The 25,134-nt window shown below is 45.1% G+C and overlaps 1 protein-coding gene across 2 annotated transcripts in view; it reads right to left on the bottom strand.

Moving 5' to 3' along the window:
* The window catches only part of LOC106566792 (protein bassoon), a 175,297-nt gene that overhangs the window by 20,399 nt on the left and 129,764 nt on the right, over positions 1-25,134 (bottom strand). For both annotated transcript variants that reach the window (XM_014135183.3, XM_014135185.3), the window contains exon 4: positions 17-481. In XM_014135183.3, the coding sequence (XP_013990658.3) occupies positions 17-481 (465 nt within the window). The remainder of the gene's footprint in view (positions 1-16; positions 482-25,134) is intronic.

Below are 25,134 nucleotides of genomic sequence, written 5' to 3'. Positions count from 1 at the left end.
CTAAAAGGTGACTTACATCATATCTTGACTTCTTTATCTCTTTTATTGGTGTGATTGGCTCTCCCTTCTTCTGAGTCGGTTTGGTGTCTATGGCGGGTTCCACCAACTTGTCTGGTTTTGGTGTAGTCTCTTCCGTGGCCTTTGGTTGTTTCAGGGGCTCGATTGCAGGTGTAGGTGTGGCCTGGACAGGGGCCTTTGTGTCTCCAGGTTGCTTCGCTGCAGTTGGTTCGAAAGGTCCGCTCCCCAGGGCTGTCTGGGGCTTCTGCTGCTGCGGCTGCATCTGTCTCGTCCCTTCCTGCTGCTGATTGGTCAATTTTTGGAAGGGTGGCTGCTGAACAGGCTGCTGACTGGCCAGTGCCTGGTGGCGTGGAGAACCCATTGGTTGGTGCTTTGGAGACGGATGAGATACAGGAGAGGGATCCCGGAGCCCTCCAGACATCAGTCGCTGGGTCTGGCAGTTCAGACAGAGCCATTCTTTCTTCTGCAAAACAAATCAGAAAAACAAGAGAGAGAAAGTGAGGAAGTGAAGGGGCTACAGAGAGTAGGTACTGAAGAATATGACAAGAGTAGAACATCACTCCCACATTTCATGTTCATCTCCACTGTGATTCAGTGGATAAGGACAAGAGTGACAGCATGACTTCACTGTGATTAAGTCTGTGGGTCTCAGAGGAGAAAGTAGTACTGTCTATCGGCAGACTGCTACCAGATCAAGAGATATCACGCTTCTTTCTACAACACATCTGGGGAGCCGGCACACATAGCAATGATGTTCCCATAACAAGGGGACTGAGTGGCGGCCCAGGTCCACTACTACAGTATACTCCGAGAAGTTAGCCTCTTAAAACTATGAAGCATAAAAGCCTCCCTGCAAGAGCTGCCAAGCTGTTTAATAGTTTATCTCAAGTAGTAGTGTTTAGTTTTTTCTTTCTCTTAAGTGTGATTAGCACTGGTGGACTCATAACAGCGATTGCTCTTAATACAGAAAGCAATACTGTGGTCCACTCCTCTATATTGATCTGACCACAGTGCAGAGATGTTTTTTTGCCCACACTGAAGACGTCTATATCAGTCCACTAATACAGGCCCAGTGGAGGTAAGGAGAGGGTTTGGCCGGCAGGCTGGGCGTGTCCTTGTCCCATTGGGCACTAGCGACTCCTGTGGCAGGCCAGGCGCAGTGCAAACTGACACGGTCACCAGGTGTACGGTGTTTCCTACGACACATTGGTGTGGCTCGTTTCCAAGTGGGCATTGTGTCAAGAAGCAGTGTGGCTTGGTTGGGTTGTGTTTCGGAGGAGGCACGCCTCTTCGAAGACTGTATGGGGGTTGCAGCAATGAGACAAGACTGTAACTACCAATTGGATACCACGAAATTGGGTAGAAAATAAATGTATATATATTTTTTTAAGTTTATTGAAATACCTTGCAAATACAACTTATTTCTATGTGAAAACTGAAAAGGTCTATTCATTATTTTTCATTAGACACTGTTACCCAGAGTAACTGGAGTGCTTACATTTTCATACTGGTCCCCTGTTGGAATCGAACCCACAACCCTAGCATTGCAAGCACCATGCGCTACCAACTGAGCCACATCATCACAAACCATTTGATGTTTCAATGTACTCAATTACTGTATTGTGCATAGTTTTTCTTCATGGTGATGGAAAGTCTACAGGTACAAACCTAACTGACCAACCTTTAGGCTACAATACAGTAATGTACACTTAAATTAAGTGGTTTGTAAGTATGGTAAATTAATACTGCACAAAAACTGGTTGTTTTCCATGTGATTTGATCATGAAAAATATGTAATTTGATGTTTTGTGTCTTTGCCCATAACTTTGCCCATTTTGATGTAAATGTTTGAGGACAAGGTTTTGTCCTTTCTGGAATCCATTATAATGACAATCACAGAGAACGGGACAGGGCAACAAATCTTACAATTCCAACTATTGAATCCTGCAAGATACTGTTCTAAATTATTTTTTAAAAATTGCCGAAGCTGATATTTCTCTATTAATATACGTTTTTAATTCAGATTTTTCAGCACCCCTACTCCCCCCCCCCCCCTATGTAGTGCATTATACATCTGCATATACTGTAGACTACTCAATCCCCCTCTCTTTGTACTGTATATAGCGCAGCAAGCAGCCCCCCCCCCCTGCCCCTCTCAAGTTGGAAGAGAGCTATTTTTACCCAGGGTACCATTGTTCTGCTCTAGCGCACACTTTCATCCCCTCCCCAGTTCTACTGCTGCTACTGCTGATTCTCCAGACCAGGCAGCACTACCCTACACTACACTACACTACACTGCATTACACTGTACTACACTACACTACACTACACTACACTACACTACACTACACTGCATTACACTATACTACACTACGCTACACTACACTGCATCACACTATACTACACTACTCTACCCTACCCTACACTACACTACACTACACTACACTACACTATACTATACTACACTACTCTACCCAACACTACCCTACTCTTCTACCCTACACTACTCCACCCTACACTACACTACTCTACCCTACACTACTCTACACTATACTACACCACACTACACTACACTACACTACTCTACTCTACCCTACCCTACACTACACTACACTACACTACACTACACTACACTATACTACACTATACTATACTACACTACTCGACCCTACAATACACTACACTACCCTACCCTACACTACCCTACCCTACAATACACTACACTACACTATACTATACTACACTATACTATACTACACTACTCTACCCTACACTACCCTACCCTTCTACCCTACACTACTCCACCCTACACTACACTACACTACTCTACTCTACTCTACCCTACACTACACTACACTACTCTACTCTACTCTACCCTACACTACACTACCCTACCCTTCTACCCTACACTACTCCACCCTACACTACATTACCCTACCCTACCCTACACTACACTACACTATACTATACTACACTATACTACACTACTCTACCCTACACTACTCTACCCTACACTACCCTACCCTTCTACCCTACACTACTCCACCCTACACTACACTACACTACACTACACTACTCTACTCTACCCTACACTACTCTACACTATACTACACTACACTACTCTACACTACACTACCCTACACTACACTACCCTACCCTACACCACACTAGGCCTACACTATACTACACTGAACTACACTGCACTACACTACCCTACACAATACTACACTAGACTATAGCACACTCTCCTTCACTACAGCACACTACACAACAGTACATCGAACTACACTCCACTACAGCACAATACACTACACTACACTAAACTACAGCACACTACAAGACACTACACTACAGCACACTACAATCCAGTACACTACATCACACCACACTACACTACAAGACACTCCACTACAGCACACTACACTACCCTACACTAAACTACAATACACTACACTATCCTACACTCCACTACAGCACAATACACTACACAACACTAAACTACAGCACACTACACTACACTAAACTACAGCACACTACAATCCACTACAGTACACTACAATCCACCACAGTACACTACATCACACCACATTACACTACACTAAAGAACACTACACGACAGCACACTACACTACACTGCAATCCACTACACTACACTACAGCAGACTACTCTACAATCCACTACACTACCCACCAATACAGCTGACTACACTGCAATCCACTACAGCAGACTACTCTAGAATCCACTACAACACCCACCAATACAGCATACTACACTGCAATCCACTACACTACACTACACTACAGCACACTACACTACACTACAGCTCACAACACTACAGCCCACTACTACACACTATACTACACTAAAATCCACTCCACTCCACTAAACTACAGCACAATACACTCCACTACACTACCCTACACTCCACTACAGCACAATACGCTACACTACACTACCCTACACTCCACTACAGCACAATATGCTACACTACAATCCACTATAGCACACTACACTACACTACAGCACAATCCACTACAGCACACTACACTACACTACAGCACAATACACTACAACACACTACACTACAGCACAATACACTACAACACACTACACTACAGCACAATACACTACAACACACTACACTACAGCACAATACACTACAATACAGCACAATACACTACACTACCCTACACTACACTACAGCACAATACACTACACTAGACTACCCTACACTCCACTACAGCACACTACACTACAGCACACTACACTACACTACAGCACACTACACTACACTAAACCACACTACACTACAATCCACTACATCACACTACACAACACTACAGCACACTACACTACACTACAATCCACTACACTACACTTCAGCACACTACACTAAACTACAGCTCACTACACTACAGCTCACTACACGACAGCACACTACACTACACTAAAATCCACTCCACTACACTACACTACAGCATACTACACAACAGCACACTACACGACAATCCACTACACTACAGCACAACGCCACAAAAATGAGGACCAGTCAGCACAGAGCCGACCAGAGGAAGAAGAAGAGAACCGGAGAGGCCCAACGGGCAAAGACGAAGAGAAGGAAGAGAAGGAATGACAGAAAAGATGGGAGAGAAGTGGTGGAGGGTGAGGAGAAAGGACAAAATAGAGCAAGAGTGATGAGAAGAATAAAGGAAGATGGACAGACAAATGAGAAGGAAGAAATGAGGGAGATGGGCCCTAGTCAAAAGTAGTGCACTATTGGGAATATGGTGCCATTTGGGACGCAGTCTAGAAAGTAAATCAGTGTCTTATGACAGCAGAAGTAAAATCCCAGTGGGATTGCTTCCTTCTACCCAGCCAAGCTCTTGATGAACCTCTTGATGAGCTTCTCAGAGCCAGAGTGAGTTATTGACTTCCATCCACACTGCCTCTCCACTCTGTGGAAGGTAACCACAGCCCAGTTTCCCACAGCTACTGTACCACCATCCATCAAACCTCATCTTCTAGAAGCACGTCCTCCATCCTATTGACACGACTACTCATTATCAATCCCCCTGTCGAGCACAATTGTAAAGTGGACCAGAGCAGAGTGTAGAGGGTCTCATGCGGTGTTACAGTAATGCAGAACCCATCTCTTCATGTGTCCCCCTCTTTGCGCCCCTCCCTCTGTCCTATTTCCCTGTAAATGCTCATCTGGGATATAGTTACATGGCTATCTGGGCTAGTTATCAGCTAGCGTTGCCTGCTACTAGAGGCAGCTCCAGTGGACCAGCTCCAGAGGACCGGTCCCTGAGTGGCATGCTGGTCTCTGGGAGGGAGGAAGGCAGGGAGGAATGAAATGAAATGAAGGAAGGAAGGAAGGAGGGAGAGAGGGAGGGAGATCCATAGAGAGGAACAGTGGAACATCCCTATGCATATTAGAGCTGTAAAGACATTTCGCAGATCACTGCTCCTCCCTCTCCTGCCATGCTAGGGTTTAAGGTTACCTCCTTCGACATCTCTCTATAGCTCTCCTTCTCTCTCTCTCTCTTCTCCTCTATCCTTTTCCCTAAAAGCCCCATTCCCTTTTGGTGCATTTTCTATTCCTGTCTTTCCCCGGATTTGTTCACCCTCTCTCAGTCTCTCTCCTATTTTTATTATCCTCTACTTCCCAATTTCAATTCTATTGTTTATTTTTCTTCTTCAGATTTTCTCTTTTCTTCCTTACCTCTCTAATGCTCTCTTCACCTATATTAACCCCTGGTCGGGCTCATGGACATCCAGCGAAAAATCCTATCGCCATTAGCATAACAATGTTTTTTTTTTTTTTTTTTTCAAATATAGGACTATGTTATATCGTTTTATAGATACACCTCTCCTGAATCGAACCACGTTGTCCGATTTCAAAAAGGCTTTACAGCAAAAGCAAAACATTAGATTATGTTAGAGGAGTATATCGTAAAAGTAGCCACATAGCCATTTTCCGACCAACCACATGCATCACAAATAACCAAAAAACAGCTAAATGCAGCACTAACCTTTGACAATCTTCATCAGATGACACACCTAGGACATCATGTTACACAATACATGCATTCTTTTGTTCGATAAAGTTCATATTTATATATAAAAACAGCATTTTACATCGGCGCGTGACGTTGACTAAATATTTTCCCTCAAATGCATCCGGTGAAACAGCGCTACAATTTACTAAATTACTATTCGAAAACATTTTTAAAATGTAATATTGTCATTCTAAGATTTATAGATGAATATCTCTTGAAAGCACCTGTAATGCCAGATTTAAAAATAACTTTACTGGGTAATCACACTTTGTGATAAAAGGGGATGCGATACTCAGAAAAATAGGCTACCGTTACAGGTCAGCGCCATCTTGGAACAATCGCATATCAAATCTACTCTTGTATACTATTGTCAATAATCCCTTACCTTTGATTATCTTTATCAGAAAGCACTTCCAGGAATCCCAGGTCCACAACAAATGTATTTTCGTTCGAAAAAGTTAATCCTTTACGTCCCAATAGCTTGTTCTTGTTAGCACGTTCTGAAGGCTGCTCCAAAACTTCCGTCGGCTGCGGGACTTCTCTCTCAACAAAATGTATTTTTTATAAATTTAGGTTCGTTCAAACATGTCAAACGTTGTATAACATAAATCTTTAGGGCCTTTTTCAACCAGAGCTCCAATAAGATTCAAGGGGGACGATTGCATTGTGTTTCAAATCGTTTCGAAAGGGGAGGGTAGCCAGGGGCGCCGGCGTCATCATGGTGATGGCCCTCTCCGTGTGACCACGTTCCACTGCGTCTCATTCATTCAGTTTTCACAGTAGAAGGCTCAAATCACTTTGTAAAGACTGGGGACATCTAGTGGAAGCAATAGGAAGTGCTCAATGAACCATTGCTCATGGTGTGACTTATAGGCAAGGTGCTGAAGTTGAGTCCGCAATTCAGAATTCCACATCCTGTTACGATCGGTCTCGGGGTTTTGACTGCCATATGAGTTCTGTTATACACACAGACACCATTCAAACAGTTTTAGAAACTTTGGGGTGTTTTCTATCCACAAGTATTAATTATATGCATATCCTAGCTTCTGAGTTTGAGTAGGAGGCCGTTTAAAATGGGCACGAATTTTTTTCAAAAATCGCTGTAGCGCCCCCTATCCTAGGCAACCGTCAAGAGGTTATCTTGACCATCCACGGTGCAATATCCTCGACGCAACTACCGTTGAATTGCTCCACTTGAACTTCTACCAAATCATGATCTTATAAAGACTGTTCTCAGAGAAAGGAGGTGAAAGAGTCTGTCTTTGTAATCACTGGTGGTGGTAACCCAAGGTGAGGGCAGTATTTCTGATCCTAGAGAAAGGAGGCCCTATAAACGTAATGCCGTACGAAAGGAACGCACACACACGCACACACACACCTCTCCCTTACCCTCAATCTTTCTTTTTTGCTCTTACTCTCTCACCCTTGTTCGCTCTTTCTCTCACACACTCACTCTCTCTTCTGCTAAGGGTTGTAGTGTCACTAATGCAGTTACCCACAAAGAGCTTGTCTTCCCACTCCAGTGGTTGACTGAGACGACAATCTGCCTGATTGAAAGGCTTCAGAACTGGCTGCCTGTGACCCGCTTCATTGAGTGGTGGGCGTCTATGGTCCTGAGAGAGGAACATAAATATACACTTCTGATCTGGCACCAGGACTCTACTGTATTCTCTATAGTTAGGACAAGGAGTAGGACTATGAATGTGGTTCCATGCCAAGCAGAGAATAAATCTGTTTCTCTCATATAGGTGGCCTATGCTCTGACTCTCAGTCCTCTTGAGTATGTAATACCATAGTGAGAGTTAAGTCAGTGTGTAAGTTAGGTTAGAAAAGCTACTGAGGTCAAACTATCTTATTTGCCTAGGACATACACCTCAAATAAAAGCACACCCAGCATTTCTATAGTGGTGTGTACGACACGTCTCGTAGGCCTTCTGTTGGAGAGAGTTGCCAGCAGCGACATGGGACAAACTTAATCTCCTCTCCCTCCCTCCCTCCCTCCCTCCCTCGTCTCCTCTCCCCTCTCCCTCCATCTCCTCTCCCTCTCCCCCTCCCCTCTCCCCATCTCCTCTCCTCTCTCCCCCGTCTCCTCTCCCCTCTCCCCTCCCCTCTCTCCTCTCCGTCTCCCCTCTCCCTCTCCCCCCTCCCCTCCCCTCTCCCTCCTTCCCTCCATCTCCTCCCTCCTTCCCTCCGTCTCCTCTCCCCTCCCCTCTCCCTCCCCCCTCCCTCTGTCTCCTCTCCCTCTCTCCTCTCCCTCTCCCCCCTCTGTCCCCTCTCCCTCTTCCCTCTCCTCTCCCCTTCTCCCTCTCTCCCCTCTCCTATCTCCTCTCCCTTCTCCTCTCTCCTCTCTCCCCTCTCCCCTCTCCTCTCCCTTCTCCTCTCTCCTCTCTCCCCTCTCCTCTCCCTCTCCTCTCCCTCTCCTCTCTCCTGTCTCCCCTCTCCCTCTCCCCCCTCCGTCTCCTCTCCCCTCTCCCCTCTCCCTCTCCTCTCCCTCTCCCCTCTCCCCTCTCCTCTCCCCTCCCCTCTCACCTCTCACCTCTCCTCTCTCCTCTCTCCTCTCCCTCTCCCCTCTCACCTCTCCTCTCCCTCTCACCTCTAACCTCTCCTCTCCCCCCTCTCCCCTCTTCCCTCTTCTCTCCCTCTCCCCTCTCCCCTCTCCCCTCTCCCCTCTCCCCTCTCCCCTCTCCCCTCCCTACACTGCACTCCATCAAAGGGTTTAGCTGAGGCCAGCAGATCTGTACTGAAGCACAGTGCTGCTGCTAGAGCGGATACTGGACACCACCATTTCATGATTCATCACATTTGTACAGCTGCTCTCATCAGACCTTAGAAGCATTAGTCACAGAGAATAGAGAGAGAGAGAGAGAGAGAGAGAGAGAGAGAGAGAGAGAGAGAGAGAAAGAGATGCAGGAGACTTAGAGGAAGTTGGTACAGCAAAGAAGTGGTAACCACAGATGGTGCCAGACAGTGAGAGTGAGAATGAGGAAGTGAAAGAGAGATAAAAAGAGAGGATTATACACTAATGACACAGTAACGACACAGTAAAGCTCCAGCTCTGGAAGGAAACTAAACCACATGCGACGGCCATGATTGACCAGAACCCAGTCTGGAAAGCTATACACTGACAACATGGGATGTCTGATGCTAAATACTGCACATGCACACACATGCTGTAAAAACACACAGGTCCAGAGACTGATGCTAGCCCAACATTGCTGTACTGTAATGCTGATAGACTTGAGGCAGCCCAGCCAGGGAGACTAGTGTGCTCTGAGCCTGCTGGTCCATGTGACTGACTAGCCCACAAGGATGTGTCGCAAATGGCACCCTACGCTTTATATAGTGCACAGAGCCCTATGGGCCCTGGTCAAAAGTAGTGCACTACATAGGGTACAATTTGAGACACAACCACACAATAAAATGCAGAGGGATTTATGGAATTTCAGAGACAGCGTGTAATCTTAATCCTGTTGCCAGCATCAGGCAGCTGGAGAGACGAGAACAGGGTGTCGATGACGTCCCTAGCCCCCCTCTCGCCCTTCTCTCGCACCCCTCTTGCACCCCTCTTGCACCCCTCACGCCACTCCACACAGTGACTAATGTCTGGATCAGGAGTGAAGGATTTCATCCAACACCTCCTTCACCTCCTGGAGGGAAAGGGGAGGAACAGAGGAGAGAGAGGGAGGGAACAGTGACAATCTCCAGTCTGTTGTGACAACATGTTTACCGTATGTAGAGGCTTGTCCTAATCATTTGTGAAACATCAGCAAAACCATACAACAACCAAATCATGGTAATTCAAGCTAAAAGCACTACTATTCCATGCAAGCCGTAGAGGAACAAAAGAAGTAATAACAAAAGACTGTGTCTGTGTCTGAAATTGCACCCTATTACTTAGTGCACTACTTATGAGCAGGGACCGGGTCAAAAGTAGTGCACCATATAGGGAATAGGACGTCATTTCGGATCCACACAGTGGCCTATCTCAGCGCCGAGGCAGAATGGTGACTGAGGTGAGACAGAAGACATGTAGTCCTGGACAGAAATAGTGAAGAGCCAATCCTCCTTGAAGTTCAACCACAATCTCCGAACAACAACTCCTTCTCTCTTATCTCCCACTTTCCCTTCTTCCGGAAAAACTAGATTTTTCAATTAACCTTACCACAACACACACACACACACACATCAATACCAGTATTACAGTGTTATCAGCAAGGCTGCAAGACTGTTTTCCTGATTTATACAGTGCCTTCAGAAAGTATTCATACCCCTTAACTTAGTCCACATTTTGTTGTGTTACAGCCTGAATTCTAAATGGATTAAATATATGTTTTCTCCCCCACCCAATACCCCATAACAACAAAGTGAAAACATGTTTTTAGAAATGTTTGCAAAATTGTTGAAAATCTAAAACTAGAAATACACTACATGACCAAAAGTATGTGGACACCTGCTCGTCAAACATCTCATTTTAAAACCATGGGCATTAATAAGGAGTTGGTCCCTCCTTTGCTGCTATAACAGCCTCCCCTCTTCTGTGAAGGCTTTCCACTGGATGTTGGAACATTGCTGCGAGGCTTGCTTCCATTCAGCCACAAGAGCATTAGGGAGGTCGGGCACTGATGTTGGGCGATTAGGCCTGGCTCGCATTCGGCATTCTAATTAATCCCAAAAGTATTCGATGGGGTTGAGGTCAAGAATCTGTGCAGGTCAGTCAAGTTCTTCCACACTGATCTCGACAAACCATTTCTGTATGGACCTCGCTTTATGCACAGCGGCATTGTCATGCTGAAAAAGGAAAGGGCCTTCCCCAAATTGCAAGGAAGAATGGGAGAAAATCCCTAAATCCAGATGTGCAAAGCTGATACAGACATAGACACGACGACTCAAAGCTGTAATCGCCGCCAAAGGTGCTTCTACAAAGTATTGATCCAGGGTTGTGAATACTTACGTAAATTAATATTTCAGTATTTCTGGCTAATCTGGCTGACCAGTTCAGGAGGTGGTCAGGGATGCACTATGTGCTGATTTCTCCTCAGTCTGGATGTAATCAGGCGACCGAAAGCGCATACATTAGGTGACTTCATCAGCACTCCTCCCACAAGTTTCCAGAAAAAGTGTGTTTTGAGACTGAGGCACCTTTTCATTATAACGTTGGAGGAAATACAGTACATTCCTAGTGGGTGAGGAACGTGTTTGCTTGCCTCATAACTTTTAGCCAGCTAGGTAATATTTACAAAAACAATGTTTTGTTTTACTAAAGTTATGCTAACTCGTTTGCAATCCCTTTAGCGTTGCTGGCTAGCTACAGAGATTAGCTGGACCGTTATCTACAGTAATTAGCTAATGCCATCAGTTGTTGTTGTGTTATTATCATACATTACATGACCAAAAGTATGTGGACACCTCCAGATTCCAACATCTCATTTCAAAATCAAGGGCATTAATATGGAGTTGGTCCCCCCTTTGCTGCTATAACAGCCTCCACTCTTCTGGGAAGGCTTTCAACAACATTTTGGAACATTGCTGCGGGGACTTGCTCCCATTCAGTCACAAGAGCATTAGTGAGGTCGGTTTAACCTGGCTCATAATCGGAGTTCCAATTCATCCCAAAGGTGTTCGATGGGGTTGAGGTCAGGGCTTTGTGCAGGCCAGTAAAGTTCTTCCACACTTCCATCTCAACAAACCATTTCTGTATGGACCTCACTTTGTGCACGGGGGCATTGTCATTGTCATGCTGAAACAGTAAAGGGCTTTCACCAAACTGTTGCCACAAATTGGAAGCACAGAATCGTCTACAAAGTGATTGTATGCTGTAGCGTTAAGATTTCCCTTCACTAGAACTGAGAGGCTTAGCCTGAACCATGAAAAACAGCCCCAGACCATTATTCCTCCCCCAACAAACTTTACAGTTGGCACTATGCATTGGGGCAGGTAGCGTTCTCCTGGCATCTGCCAAACCTAGATTCGTCCATCGGACTGCCAGATGGTGAAGCGTGATTGGTCATTTCAGAGAACGCATTTCCACTGCTCCAGAGTCCAATGGCTGTGAGCTTTACAAAACTAACTAGTTAAGCATTTCACTGTACTTGTGCATGTGACAAATAAAACATTTCCCCAATAACAGACTACAAGTCATGTTGAAAACAGTGGTATGGGACATCACTGAATTCAAACACTCATTGCCTGCTCTCTACAACAGTGACAGCGTGGGAGCAGGATGATACAGAATAAATAGAGAGGAACAGCGGTGGGGAGAAAGAGTGAATGAAATAGAGAGCGTGTGAGTAAGAAGTGAATATTTAGAAAAAGAAAAGGAGAAACAGAGTGAGACTAAGAGGAGTTTATTTGCTCCAGGGGAGGTGGCAGTGATGACAGTGTGGATAGACTCAAGAGAGAGCCCAGCCCCCTCTCTCTCCCTCTCCATCCATCCCTCCATCCTGGGAGCAGTAGCAGCTAGTGGGTGGTGTGCTGCGGGCTGGGTGGGGCTGGCCTGGGCCGTGTTGCATATCTCAGCACCACACATGTCTGGCATTAGGACTCCCTTTAATAGGATTCCCCTTAGCCACAGACCACGGCCATCTAAAGCAGGAAGTGACAGCAAAGAGGGGGTTGATCAAAGCCCCAGTGGTGCTGTAATGACATTTGTCAAGGAATACAAAATCAAAACTAAAATGTCTTATGTGACCAGCCTAATGAAAAAAGAACAGCAGAAGACAGAGTAAAGAACACCAGGGTCTGTATGTATCGAACGTTCCAGAGTAGGAGGGCTGATCTAGAATCAGTTTAGCCTTTTTGATAATGAACAAGAAGGACAGGAGGGACCTGATCCTAGGTCAGCAGTCCTACTCTAAGACGCTTGATACATACAGTCGCAAATCTACCAAACTGTGAAGTGCAGAGAAAGAGAGAAAGTGAGACTGAAGGACAGGGAGAGAGAGAGCGAGAGAGAGAGAGAGAGAGACGGGGAGAGAGACAAAGAGAAAAATAAAGAAAAAGGATTGTGTTTGAGAGAGAGAGAGAGCAATAGAAAGTGAGAGAGAGAAAAAGGGAGGAGGATATTAGTGTGAGATAGAGTTGGAGGAAGAGAGAAAATAGAGTGCCTTCCAAAAATGTACAGTGAATTAGTTCCGCCTCATCAAATTGGCAGCATTCTGCTCCTGGCGGGGATATGCTTTGGGTGAGGATCCTCGTTCATCATGCTATGGATCTGTCCCAAATGGCACCCTATTCCTCCCTATGGGCCCTGGTCAAAAGTATATAGGCTACCATTTGGGACGCAGGCTGTGTTTAAAGAGCATCATTGCTGGACAAAAGACAGCAGCAGCAATGCTACTGACATCTAAATCAGTCCAGTTTTGAGGGCTTTAAATAGCAAAGCACTGAAAGCAAACTGTGGGAACACAGGGTGACATGAGAATGATGTAAGTGGGTGTAAAGTGCTGTTGTGTTGTTCCTCTGGTGTACATCAGCCCAGACACACCCTAACTCTAACCTGCCAGCACAAATACACACGCACATACAGGGTTGTAATCCATTACATGTAATCTGATTACAAAAAAACTGTAACTGTAATCAGTTATGTTACCAGCAAAAATATTGTATTATATATAATTATCAGATTATAGATACTTATGAAAAACTAGATAATTACTACATTCAATTCAGCAAAAAAAGCACACGTTTAAGTTTGTTCCACCTGATGGAGTCTGACCACACATCAGAGACCACTATGACGACACACCAAAAGCATTTGATGAATCCTTTTTCTCTATTACTGACTTTGGGGAATACAAAAGTTACCTTACTGATTACAATTTTGGACAAGTAACTAACTAGTAACTGCAACAGATTACATTTAGAAAGTAACTACCCAACTCTGAGCACATACACACAAACATGCACACATTCACACACACACTCAAACCTGGGATGAACCTACTGGTATGTTAAACTGTGCTTTAGTTTAGAGAACTGTGTTTTGGACACAGTGCTGAACAAGCATTACATCCAGGACTGTATGAGTGACAGACTGAACCAAAACAGCACTATCATCACTATCCACTGACCACACAAAACCACTCACACATAAAACTGTTGACATAATCAGGCAAACTGGGGACCTGTCCACACCAACTACCGGGTTCTACTACCGGGTTCTACTACGATTTCTGACAACCGCGTTTCTGAATGTTCAGTACATCCAAGCTAGTGCATCCAGATACAGCTTGCGGTTGCGGTCAAGTGCCTGAGTTGGAATACTATGGATAGAATGATTTGATAAAGGTATGTCACCTAAAACAATTAATTAGTGTGATTAATAGAGTTTAGCACTCCCTCCCTGGGATAAGCTGAATACACACACGCATATGCACACTCCCACAGATCTAGCCCAGGAGAGATCCCTGGGAGGAACCCACTGAGCACACAGTGGTTGAATCAACATTGTTTCCACGTCACTTCAATGAAATTACGTTGAACCAACGTGGAATAGACGTTGAATTGACGTCTGTGTCCAGTGGGAAGGAAGGAAGTGTTGTCAGGGAGACAGAGACAAGGCCTTTAATCGTTGGTGCCTTTAATCCATTATTGATTTCCCCCACAAACACACAGACAGACCATAACAAACAATCAATCCCTGCACACGCTGCACTAACAAACAAACCTGCTCGCTAAAGACCATCTGAAAGGAAACAGAACTTTACATTCAAATGAATGCAATTCACTTTCCACGCTTTCTAGGCACTACAACCTAAACTTTATATATTCACAACAAACACAATTTCATTAACACAATGAGTGGTTTGTGTCCTTCAAGCATAATGGATCTACATCCTGTGTGTGTGTATGTGTGTGTGTGTGTGTGTGTGTGTGTGTGTGTGTGTGTGTGTGTGTGTGTGTGTGTGCGTGTGTGTGTGTGTGTGTGTGTGTGTGTGTGTGTGTGTGTGTGTGTGTGTGTGTGTGTGTGTGTACACATACATGTGGACATGTTGAACTATTCTTGAATATTAAACAAACTAAAATTTGTCCAACTGGGGACATTTTGTTAGTCAACACGATGTCAAATGCTATTTCTAGGGGGTTTAGGGCTAAGGTTAGATTTAGTGTTAGAATTACGTTAAGGGTTAGGGCTAGGAGCTTGGGTTAGTTTTAGGGTTAGGACCTAGGGTTAGGGTTAGGGTTAGGGTAATAGTGCGGGTTAGGGTTTACGGAAAATAGGATTTTGAATAGGACTGAATTGTGTGTCCCCCACAAGGTTAGCTGTACAAGACTGTGTGTGTGTGAGCACATACGTGTGTGTGTGCGTACGTGTGTTTTTGTGTGTGCGTGTGTGTGTGTCTACGCCTGCAGGGAGATGTTTCTGCAGCAATTGACTCAGACACCCCACATCCCCCATTACACTGCATCATACTGAGCTCTCAGATTGTCAGCCAATCAGCATGGCTCTTAGGAGCACACTCACACTGGGCCTGTGGAATTGTCTATTTGCACTCAGGCAGAGAGGGGGAATTTAGATGATTAATTCTGGCTGGTTTGATTGTGTTTGTGTGTTTGTGTGTGTGTGTGTGTGTGTGTGCGAGAGCAAGAGCGAGAGCGAGAGAGAAAGAAAAAGCAGGAGAGAGACTGCTGTTTATAGCTACTAGGCATAGGAGTTTGGTTGCACCTTAATTGGGGCGGACGGGCTCGTGGTAATGGCTGAAGTGTAATGAGTGGAATGGTATCAAACACACGGTTTCTGCACAATAGCATCTCTTCAACCTCAAGAGGCTGAAGAAATGTGTCTTGTCACCTAAAACCCTCACAAACTTCTACAGATGCACAATCGAGAGCATCCTGTCGGGCTGTATCACCGCCTGGTACGGCAACTGCACCGCCTTCAACTGCAAGGCTCTCTAGAGGGTAGTGAGGTCTACACAACGCATCATCAGGGGCAAACTACCTGCCCTCCAGGACACCTACAGCACCCGATATCACAGGAAGGCCAAAAAGATCATCAAGTACAACAACCACCCTAGCCACGGCCTGTTCACCCCGCTATCATCCAAAAGGTGAGGTCAGCACAGGTGCATCAAAGCTGGGACCGAGAGACTGAAAAACGGCTTCTATTTCAAGGTCATCAGACTGTTAAACAGCCATCACTAACACAGAGAGGCTGCTTTCAACATACAGACTCAAATCACTGGCCACTTTAATAAATGGATTTAATAATGGTATCACTAGTCACTTTAAATAATGCCACTTTAATAATGTTTACATATCCTACATTACTAAAGTGTATTTTATACCATCTATTGCATCTTGCCTATGCCACACGGCCATCGCGCATCCATATATTTATAAGTACATATTCTTATTCCATCCCCTTATATTGTGTGCATAAGGTAGTCGGCTGTCTGAATCGCCATGACCGCAACCGACCTCACTACTCACTGGACCCTTTTGATCACTTGGCTAAGCATGCCTCTCCTTAATGTCAATATGCCTTGTCCATTGCTGTTCTGGTTAGTGTTTATTGGCTTATTTCACTGTAGAGCCTCTAGCCCTGCTCATTATACCTTATCCAACCTCTCAGTTCCACCACCCACACATGCGATGACATCACCTGGTTTCAATTATGTTTCTAGAGACAATATCTCTCTCATCATCACTCAATGCCTAGGTTAACCTCCACTGTATTCACATCCTACCATACCTTTGTCTGTACATTATACCTTGAAGCTATTTTATTGCCCCCAGAAACCTGCTCCTTTTACTCTCTGTTCCGGACATCCTAGACGACTAATTCTCATAGCTTTTAGCCGTACCCTTATCCTACGCCGCCTCTGTTCCTCTGGCGATGTCGAGGTGAATCCAGGCCCTGCAGTGCCTAGCTCCACTCCTATTCCCCAGGCGCTCTCTTTTGATGACTTCTGTAACCGTAATAGCCTTGGTTTCATGCATGTCAACATTAGAAGCCTCCTCCCTAAGTTTGTTTTATTCACTGCTTTAGCACACTCTGCCAACCCGGATATCCTAGCCGTGTCTGAATCCTGGCTTAGGAAGACCACCAAAAACTCAGAAATCTCCATCCCTAACTAAAACATTTTCAGACAAGATAGAACGGCCAAAGGGGGCGGTGTTGCAATCTACTGCAGAGATAGCCTGCAGAGTTCTGTCCTACTATCCAGGTCTGTACCCAAACAATTTGAACTTCTTCTTTTAAAAATCCACCTCTCTAAAAACAAGTCTCTCACCGTTGCCGCCTGCTATAGACCACCCTCTGCCCCCAGCTGTGCTCTGGATACCATATATGAACTGATTGCCCCCATCTATCTTCAGAGCTCGTGCTGCTAGGTGACCTAAACTGGGACATGCTTAACACCCCAGCCATCCTACAATCTAAGCTTGATGCCCTCAATCTCACACAAATTATCAATGAACCTACCAGGTACCACCCCAAAGTCGTAAACACGGGCACCCTCATAGATATCCTCCTAACCAACTTGCCCTCTAAATACACCTCTGCTGTTTTCAACCAAGATCTCAGCGATCACTGCCTCATTGCCTGCATCCGTAATGGGTCAGCGGTCAAACGACCTCCACTCATCACTGGCAAACGCTCCCTGAAACACTTCAGCGAGCAGGCCTTTCTAATCGACCTGGCCGGGGTATCCTGGAAGGATATTGACCTCATCCCTTCAGTAGAGGATGCCTGGTCATTTTTTTAAATGCCTTCCTCACCATCTTAAATAAGCATGCCCCATTCAAGAAATTTAGAACCAGGAACAGATATAGCCCTTGGTTCTCTCAAGACCTGACTGCCCTTAACCAACCCAAAAACATCCTGCGGCGTTCTGCATTAGCATCGAACAGCCCCCGTGATATGCAACTTTTCAGGGAAGTTAGAAACCAATATACACAGGCAGTTAGAAAAGCCAAGGCTAGCTTTTTCAAGCAAAAATTTGCTTCCTGCAACACAAACTCAAAAAAGTTCTGGGACACTGTAAAGTCCTTGGAGAATAAGAGCACCTCCTCCCAGCTGCCCACTGCACTGAGGATAGGAAACTCTGTCACCACCGATAAATCCACTATAATTGAGAATTTCAATAAGCGTTTTCTACGGCAGGCCATGCTTTCCACCTGGATACCCCTACCCCGGTCAACAGCACTGCACCCCCCACAGCAACTCGCCCAAGCCTTCCCCATTTCACCTTCTCCCAAATCCAGTCAGCTGATGTTCTGAAAGAGCTGCAAAATCTGGACCCCTACAAATCAGCCGGGCTAGACAATCTGGACCCTTTCTTTCTAAAAGTATCTGCCGAAATTGTTGCAACCCCTATTACTAGCCTGTTCAACCTCTCTTTCGTGTCGTCTGAGATTCGCAAAGATTGGAAAGCAGCTGCGGTCATCCCCCTCTTCAAAGGGGGACACACTCTTGACCCAAACTGCTACAGACCTATATCTATCCTACCCTGCCTCTCTAAAGTCTTCGAAAGCCAAGTCAACAAACAGATTACCGATCATTTTGTCACGGCTGTCTGAAGGATCGGACCAAAATGCAGCGTGTTCGTAGTTCCACATATTTATTTATTCCGTGAAACTAAATGCAATACATTAAATACTTGAAACACAAAAAACAACAAACCGTGACGCAGAGAGGAAAACACACTACTCAAAATTAATCACCCACAAAAACAGGTGGGACAAACATCAACTTAAATATGACCTCCAATTAGAGGTAACGAGGATCAGCTGCCTCCAACTGGAGACCAACCCAAACAACACCAACATAGAAATACAAAACTAGAAACTGAACATAGAAATACAAAAACAGACAAACACCCCCTGTCATGCCCTGACCTACTCTACCATTGAAAATAACAACTTACTATGGTCGGGACGTGACACATTTCGAATCCCACCGCACCTTCTCCGCTATGCAATCTGGTGTCAGAGCTGGTCATGGGTGCACCTCAGCCACGCTCAAGGTCCTAAATGATATCTTAACCGCCATCGATAAGATACAATACTGTGCAGCCGTATTCATTGACCTGGCCAAGGCTTTCGACTCTGTCAATCACCACATCCTCATCGGCAGACTCAACAGCCTTGGTTTCTAAAATGATTGCCTCGCCTGGTTCACCAACTACTTCTCTGATAGAGTTCAGTGTGTCAAGTCGGAGGGCCTGTTGCCCGGGCCTCTGGCATTCTCTATGGGGGTGCCAAAGGGTTCAATTCTTGGGCCAACTCTTTTCTCTGTATACATCAATGATGTCGCTCTTGCTGCTGGTGAGTCTCTGATCCACCTCTATGCAGACGACACCATTCTGTATACGTCTGGCCCCTTTTTGGACACTGTGTTAACTACCCTCCAGACAAGCTTCAATGCCATACAACTCTCCTTCCGTGGCCTCCAACTGCTCTTAAATACAAGTAAAACTAAATGCATGCTCTTCAACCGATCGCTGTCTGCACCTGCCCGCCCGTCCAGTATCACTGTTCTGGACGGTTCTGACAGAATATGTGGACAACTACAACTACCTAGGTGTCTGGTTAGACTGTAAACTCTCTTTCCAGACTCACATCAAACATCTCCAATCCAAAGTTAAATCTAGAATTGGCTTCCTATTTCGCAACATAGCATCTTTCACTCATGCTGCTAAACATACCCTCGTAAAACTGATCATCCTACCAATCTTCGACTTCGGCGATGTCATTTACAAAATAGCCTCCAATACCCTACTCAATAAATTGGATGCAGTCTATCACAGTGCCATCCGTTTTGTCACCAAAGCCCCATATACTACCCACCACTGCGACCTGTACGCTCTCGTTGGCTGGCCCTCGCTTCATACTCGTCGCCAAACCCACTGGCTCCAGGTAATCTACAAGACACGGCTAGATAAAGTTCCCCCTTATCTCAGCTCGCTGGTCACCATAGCAGCACCCACCTGTAGCACACGCTCCAGCAGGTATATCTCTCTGGCTACCCCCAAAGCCAATTCCTCCTGCGGCCGCCTCTCCTTCCAGTTCTCTGCTGCCAATGACTGGAACGAACTACAAAAATCTCTAAAACTGGAAACACTTATCTCCCTCACTAGCTTTAAGCACCAGCTGTCAGAGCAGCTCACAGATTACTGCACCTGTACATAGCCCATCTATAATTTAGCCCAAACAACTACCTCTTCCCCTACTGTATTTATTTATTTATTTATTTTGCTCCTTTGCACCCCATTATTTATATTTTGCACTTTCTTCCACTGCAAATCTACCATTCCAGTGTTTTACTTGCTATATTGTATTTACTTCGCCACTATGGCCTTTTTTGCCTTTACCTCCCTTAACTCACCTCATTTGCTCACTTTGTATATAGACTTATTTTTCTACTATATTATTGACTGTATGTTTGTTTTACTCCATGTGTAATCTGTGTTGTTGTATGTGTCAAACTGCTTGCTTTATCTTGGCCAGGTCGCAATTGTAAATGAGAACTTGTTCTCAACTTGCCTAGCTGGTTAAATAAAGGTGAAATAAAATAAATACAAATAAATAAACACTCGCATTAACATCTGCTAACCATATGTATGTGACCAATACAATTTGATATGATTTGGATTGTGAAGACTATGTAAAATTCACCGTATGGCAATAACCTGTGTACATTTGGCGTCACAGTGAATGAGACACTGTGTGAGTCCCAAATGGCACCCTATTCCCTACATAGTGTGCTTCTTTTGACCAGGGCCCACAAGTGTTTAGCTGGCTTTAGCTGTAATCATGGCTGCGAAGGTATCAGCACACTCGGGAGGGATTACACTTGATCTTAGGGACTGAGGATCTTTAGAAAGCTGCTCAAGAATCAACAGACAATAAGCAGGAATCGTACCGCCATGGCTGCTGAAGAGATGTTACAAGTAATCAACTGCTAGCTGTTGAACACAGAAAATGCATTAGAGGAAATCTACTGAGGAAGAAGGGAAATAGTACTTTCTCCCTCTGGGTAGAGAGTCCATTTCTTCTGTGTATTGTGGGAGTGTCGTTTGGAGAGGACTGAGGGGCGTTCAGCAGTGCTCTATGTTGTGTTACATAGAACCAACATGCCTTTCTGACATTTAGAATAAGAAATCATGTCAGCTCAACATTTCTAATAAAAGAGGACCACTGCGCTCTCACAAAAGTTTGATTGGTGCCTAAAACCCATCAATTCAGATATGCAAAGATCTACATTTCTACCTGCAATGTTCAACAACGTTTGAATAGTGAATGTGGCTCTGCTGTGGTAGTGATGTGTTGTGGGGTGAGGGAGGTGAGGTTGTGTCAGGGATGGGGGATGGATGGGGGAGGTTGGAGGGGGAGGGTGATGAGAAGGGGAGGGAAGAGGGGGGGAGGGGTCATCAAGGTACTGACCCGGATTGCATGCAAAACAGCAGCTGTCCAATGCCAACGGTTATGTAATCAAATGCACACACACACACACACACACACACACACACACACACACACACACACACACACACACACACACACACACACACACACACACACACACACACACACACACACACACACACACACAAAACTACAGCTCAGCCTAGTCACAGTTGCATTAAAACACTGTTGCCATTATGTACAGCAAATAGTTTTTTCTCTCTGGGTAGGTTATAAGAGCAGCTCTTTATCTCAGTCAGTGCCAGTGTTGTGTATTCTGCCTGTCTCTGTGTGTTTCAGTCTCACCACAGCCAGTAATGGAGGCCTGACAGCAGCTCTTTGGCTGGCTCCTACTGCACTGAACAACACCGTGCTGCAACCACTACTCGTAAAATCAACAAGATCTCACGGTTTTACCAATTTGACTTCAGATTCTGACATGTTTCCCAAACGTCAATTTTTGAAGTTCCTCCAAACGTCAAATTTAAAAGTTAAGGGGTTAAGGTTTTGGATAGGGTTAACCCTTTACACTCGTGGGATTGGCCTATATGGATAGGGCTAAATTAAAATGTTTCTTGCATATGCAAAACAATGGTAGCAATTGAAAGGGAACAGTTAGGAGATTATGGGAAAATTATTAGACCAAAGGTGAGAGGACACAAAAGTTCACCAATAACAAGACTGAATCCAAACATTACACTGTTGTAACGGCTGTCGTCGCAAGAAAACCAAGATGCAGCGGAGGTTGTGGATTCATTATAAATATTTAATAAAATGAACCACTATAAACAAAACATCAAACAGCAACGAAAGCTAACAGTCCTGTCTGGTCAAAAACGAACAAGACAGAAAACAATCCCCCACAAAACCCAAAGGAAAAACCTGCACCTTATGTGTGACTCCCAATCAGCAACAACGAACTTCAGCTGTGCCTGATTGGGAGTCACACACTGCCCAAAACAAAGAAATACAAAAAACCTAGAAAAAGAACATAGAACGCCCACCCAATGTAACACCCTGGCCTAACCAAAATAAAGAACAAAAAACCCCTCTCTATGGCCAGGGCGTTACAACTGTTGATTTTATGTGCATTTTACATTTACTGTACTTTCGCTGCTTTTGTTGATAACGAAATATGAAAATACTCTGGATACATTAAGTAACATGAGACAAAGAAATTACAAGGGTTTAAGTGAGAAGGCTGACTGGTGTCTACAAGTGGCCGCACACCTCTCCAAAGTGTGTACCGTTCCTAAGTAATTTCAATGCACTTTCATGACTCAAAGAGCCTTCACCTATAAGGTGCTTTTTTGAGCTCTCCTAGCTGTGCCGTTGAGGAACTAGAGCAAGCACAGTTATTTTGTTTGGAATACAACTATGCATCCTCGCCATCACACAGTTACTGTTGTTGTTTCCACAATCCAAAAATGGTTCATCATAAATTGCAATCTGATTCAGGTGGGTATCATTTTAAAGCTTGTTCTACTGCCAACATGACTAGTTAAGTTATAAAATAGGATATTACAGTGTTAGGCTTTCACAATGCAATACACTACCGGACAGAAGATAGCCCTATTTGGTAAAAGACCAAGTCCATTTTACGGCAAGAACAGCTCAAATAAGCAAAGAGAAACGACAGTCCATCATTACTTTAAGACATGAAGGTCAATCAAAATGGAAAATGGAAAGAACTTTGAAAGTTTCTTCAAGTGCAGTCGCAAAAACCATCAAGCGCTATGATGAAACTGGCTCTAATGAGGACCGGCACAGGAAAGGAAGACCCAGAGTTACCTCTCCTGCAGAGGATAACTTCATTAGAGTTACCAGCCTTAGAAAATACAGCCCAAATAAATGCTTCACAGAGTTTAAGTAACAGACACAACTCAACATCAATTGTTCAGAGGAAATCAGGCCTTCATGGTCGAATTGCTACAAAGAAACCACTACTAAAGGACACCAATAAGAAGAAGAGACTTGCTTGGGCCAAGAAACATGAGCAATGGATATTAGACCAGTGGAAATTTGTCCTTTGGTCTGATGAGTCCAAATTGGTCTGGAGTCCAACTGCCGTGTCTTTGTGAGACGCGGTGTGGGTGAACGGATGATCACACTTAACCAGCATGGCTACCAGAAAATTCTGCAGTGATACGCCATAAATGGCGCCGACAGAGATGGTCGTCTCGCTTTGCATTCTTAGGAAACTATGCAGTATTTCGTTTTTTTATGTATTATTTCTTACACTGTTACCCCAGGAAATCTTAAGTCTTATTACATACAGCCGGGAAGAACTATTGGACATAAGAGCAACGTCAACTTACCAACATTACGACCAGGAATACGACTTTCTCGAAGCGGATCCTCTGTTTGGACTACCACCCAGGACAATGGATCGGATCCCAGTAGGCGACCCAAAACAACGGCGCCGCAGAAGGAGCAGACGGAGCGGTCTTCTGGTCAGGCTCCGTAGACGGGCACATCGCGCACCGCTCCCGAGTATACTACTCGCCAATGTCCAGTCTTTTGACAACAAGGTAGACGAAATTCGAACAAGGGTTGCCTTCCAGAGAGACATCAGAGATTGTAATATTCTCTGTTTCATGGAAACATGGCTCACTCGGGATTCGTTATCAGAGTCGGTACAGCCACCCGGTTTCTTCACGCATCGCGCCGACAGAAACAAACATCTCTCTGGTAAGAAGAAGTGCGGGGGTGTATTCCTTATGATTAACGAGTCATGGTGAGATCATAACAACATACAGGAACTCAAGTCCCTTTGTTCACCTGACCTAGAATTCCTTACAATCAAATGCCGACCGCATTATCTACCAAGAGAATTCTCTTCGATTATAATCACAGCCGTGTATACCCCCCCCCCCCCCCCCCCCCCAAGCAGACACTTTGACGGCCCTGAAAGAACTTCATTGGACTATGTCAACTGGAAACCACAGGCTCAGAATTTAATACCATAGTACCCTCCAAACTCGTCATTAAGCTCGAGACCCTGGGTCTCGACCCCGCCCTGTGCAACTGGTCCTAGACTTTCTGACGGGTCGCCCCCAGGTGGTGAGGGTAGGAAACAACATCTCCACCCCGCTGATGCTCAACACTGGGGCTCCACAAGGGTGCGTTCTCAGCCCTCTCCTGTACTCCCCTGTTCACCTATGATTGCGTGGCCATGCACGCCTCCAACTCAATCATCAAGTTTGCAGACAACACTACAGTGGTAGGCTTGATTACTAACAATGCTGAGACAGCCTACAGGGAGGAGGTGAGAGCTCTGGGAGTATGGTGTCAGGAAAATAACCTCACACTCAACATCAACAAAGCAAAGGAGATGATCGTGGACTTCAGGGAGCAGCAGAGGGAGCACCCTCTGGTGGAAAGTTTTAAGTTCCTCGGTGTACACATCACAGACAAACTGAAATGGTCCATGCACACAGACAGCGTGGTGAAGAAGGTGCCTCAGGAGGCTGAAGAAATTTGGCTTGTCACTGAAAACACTCACAAACTTTTACAGATGCACAATCGAAAGCATCCTGTCAGGCTGTATCATCGCCTGGTACGGCAACTGCTCCGCCCACAACCGTAAGGCTCTCCAGAGGGTAGTGAGGTCTACACAACGCATCACGGGGGAAAACTACCTGC

The sequence above is a fragment of the Salmo salar genome, chromosome 13, assembly GCF_965601325.2.
Source record: "Salmo salar chromosome 13, fSalSal1, whole genome shotgun sequence".
Lineage (NCBI taxonomy): Eukaryota > Metazoa > Chordata > Actinopteri > Salmoniformes > Salmonidae > Salmo > Salmo salar.
This window is presented reverse-complemented; position numbering and strand designations above follow the sequence as displayed.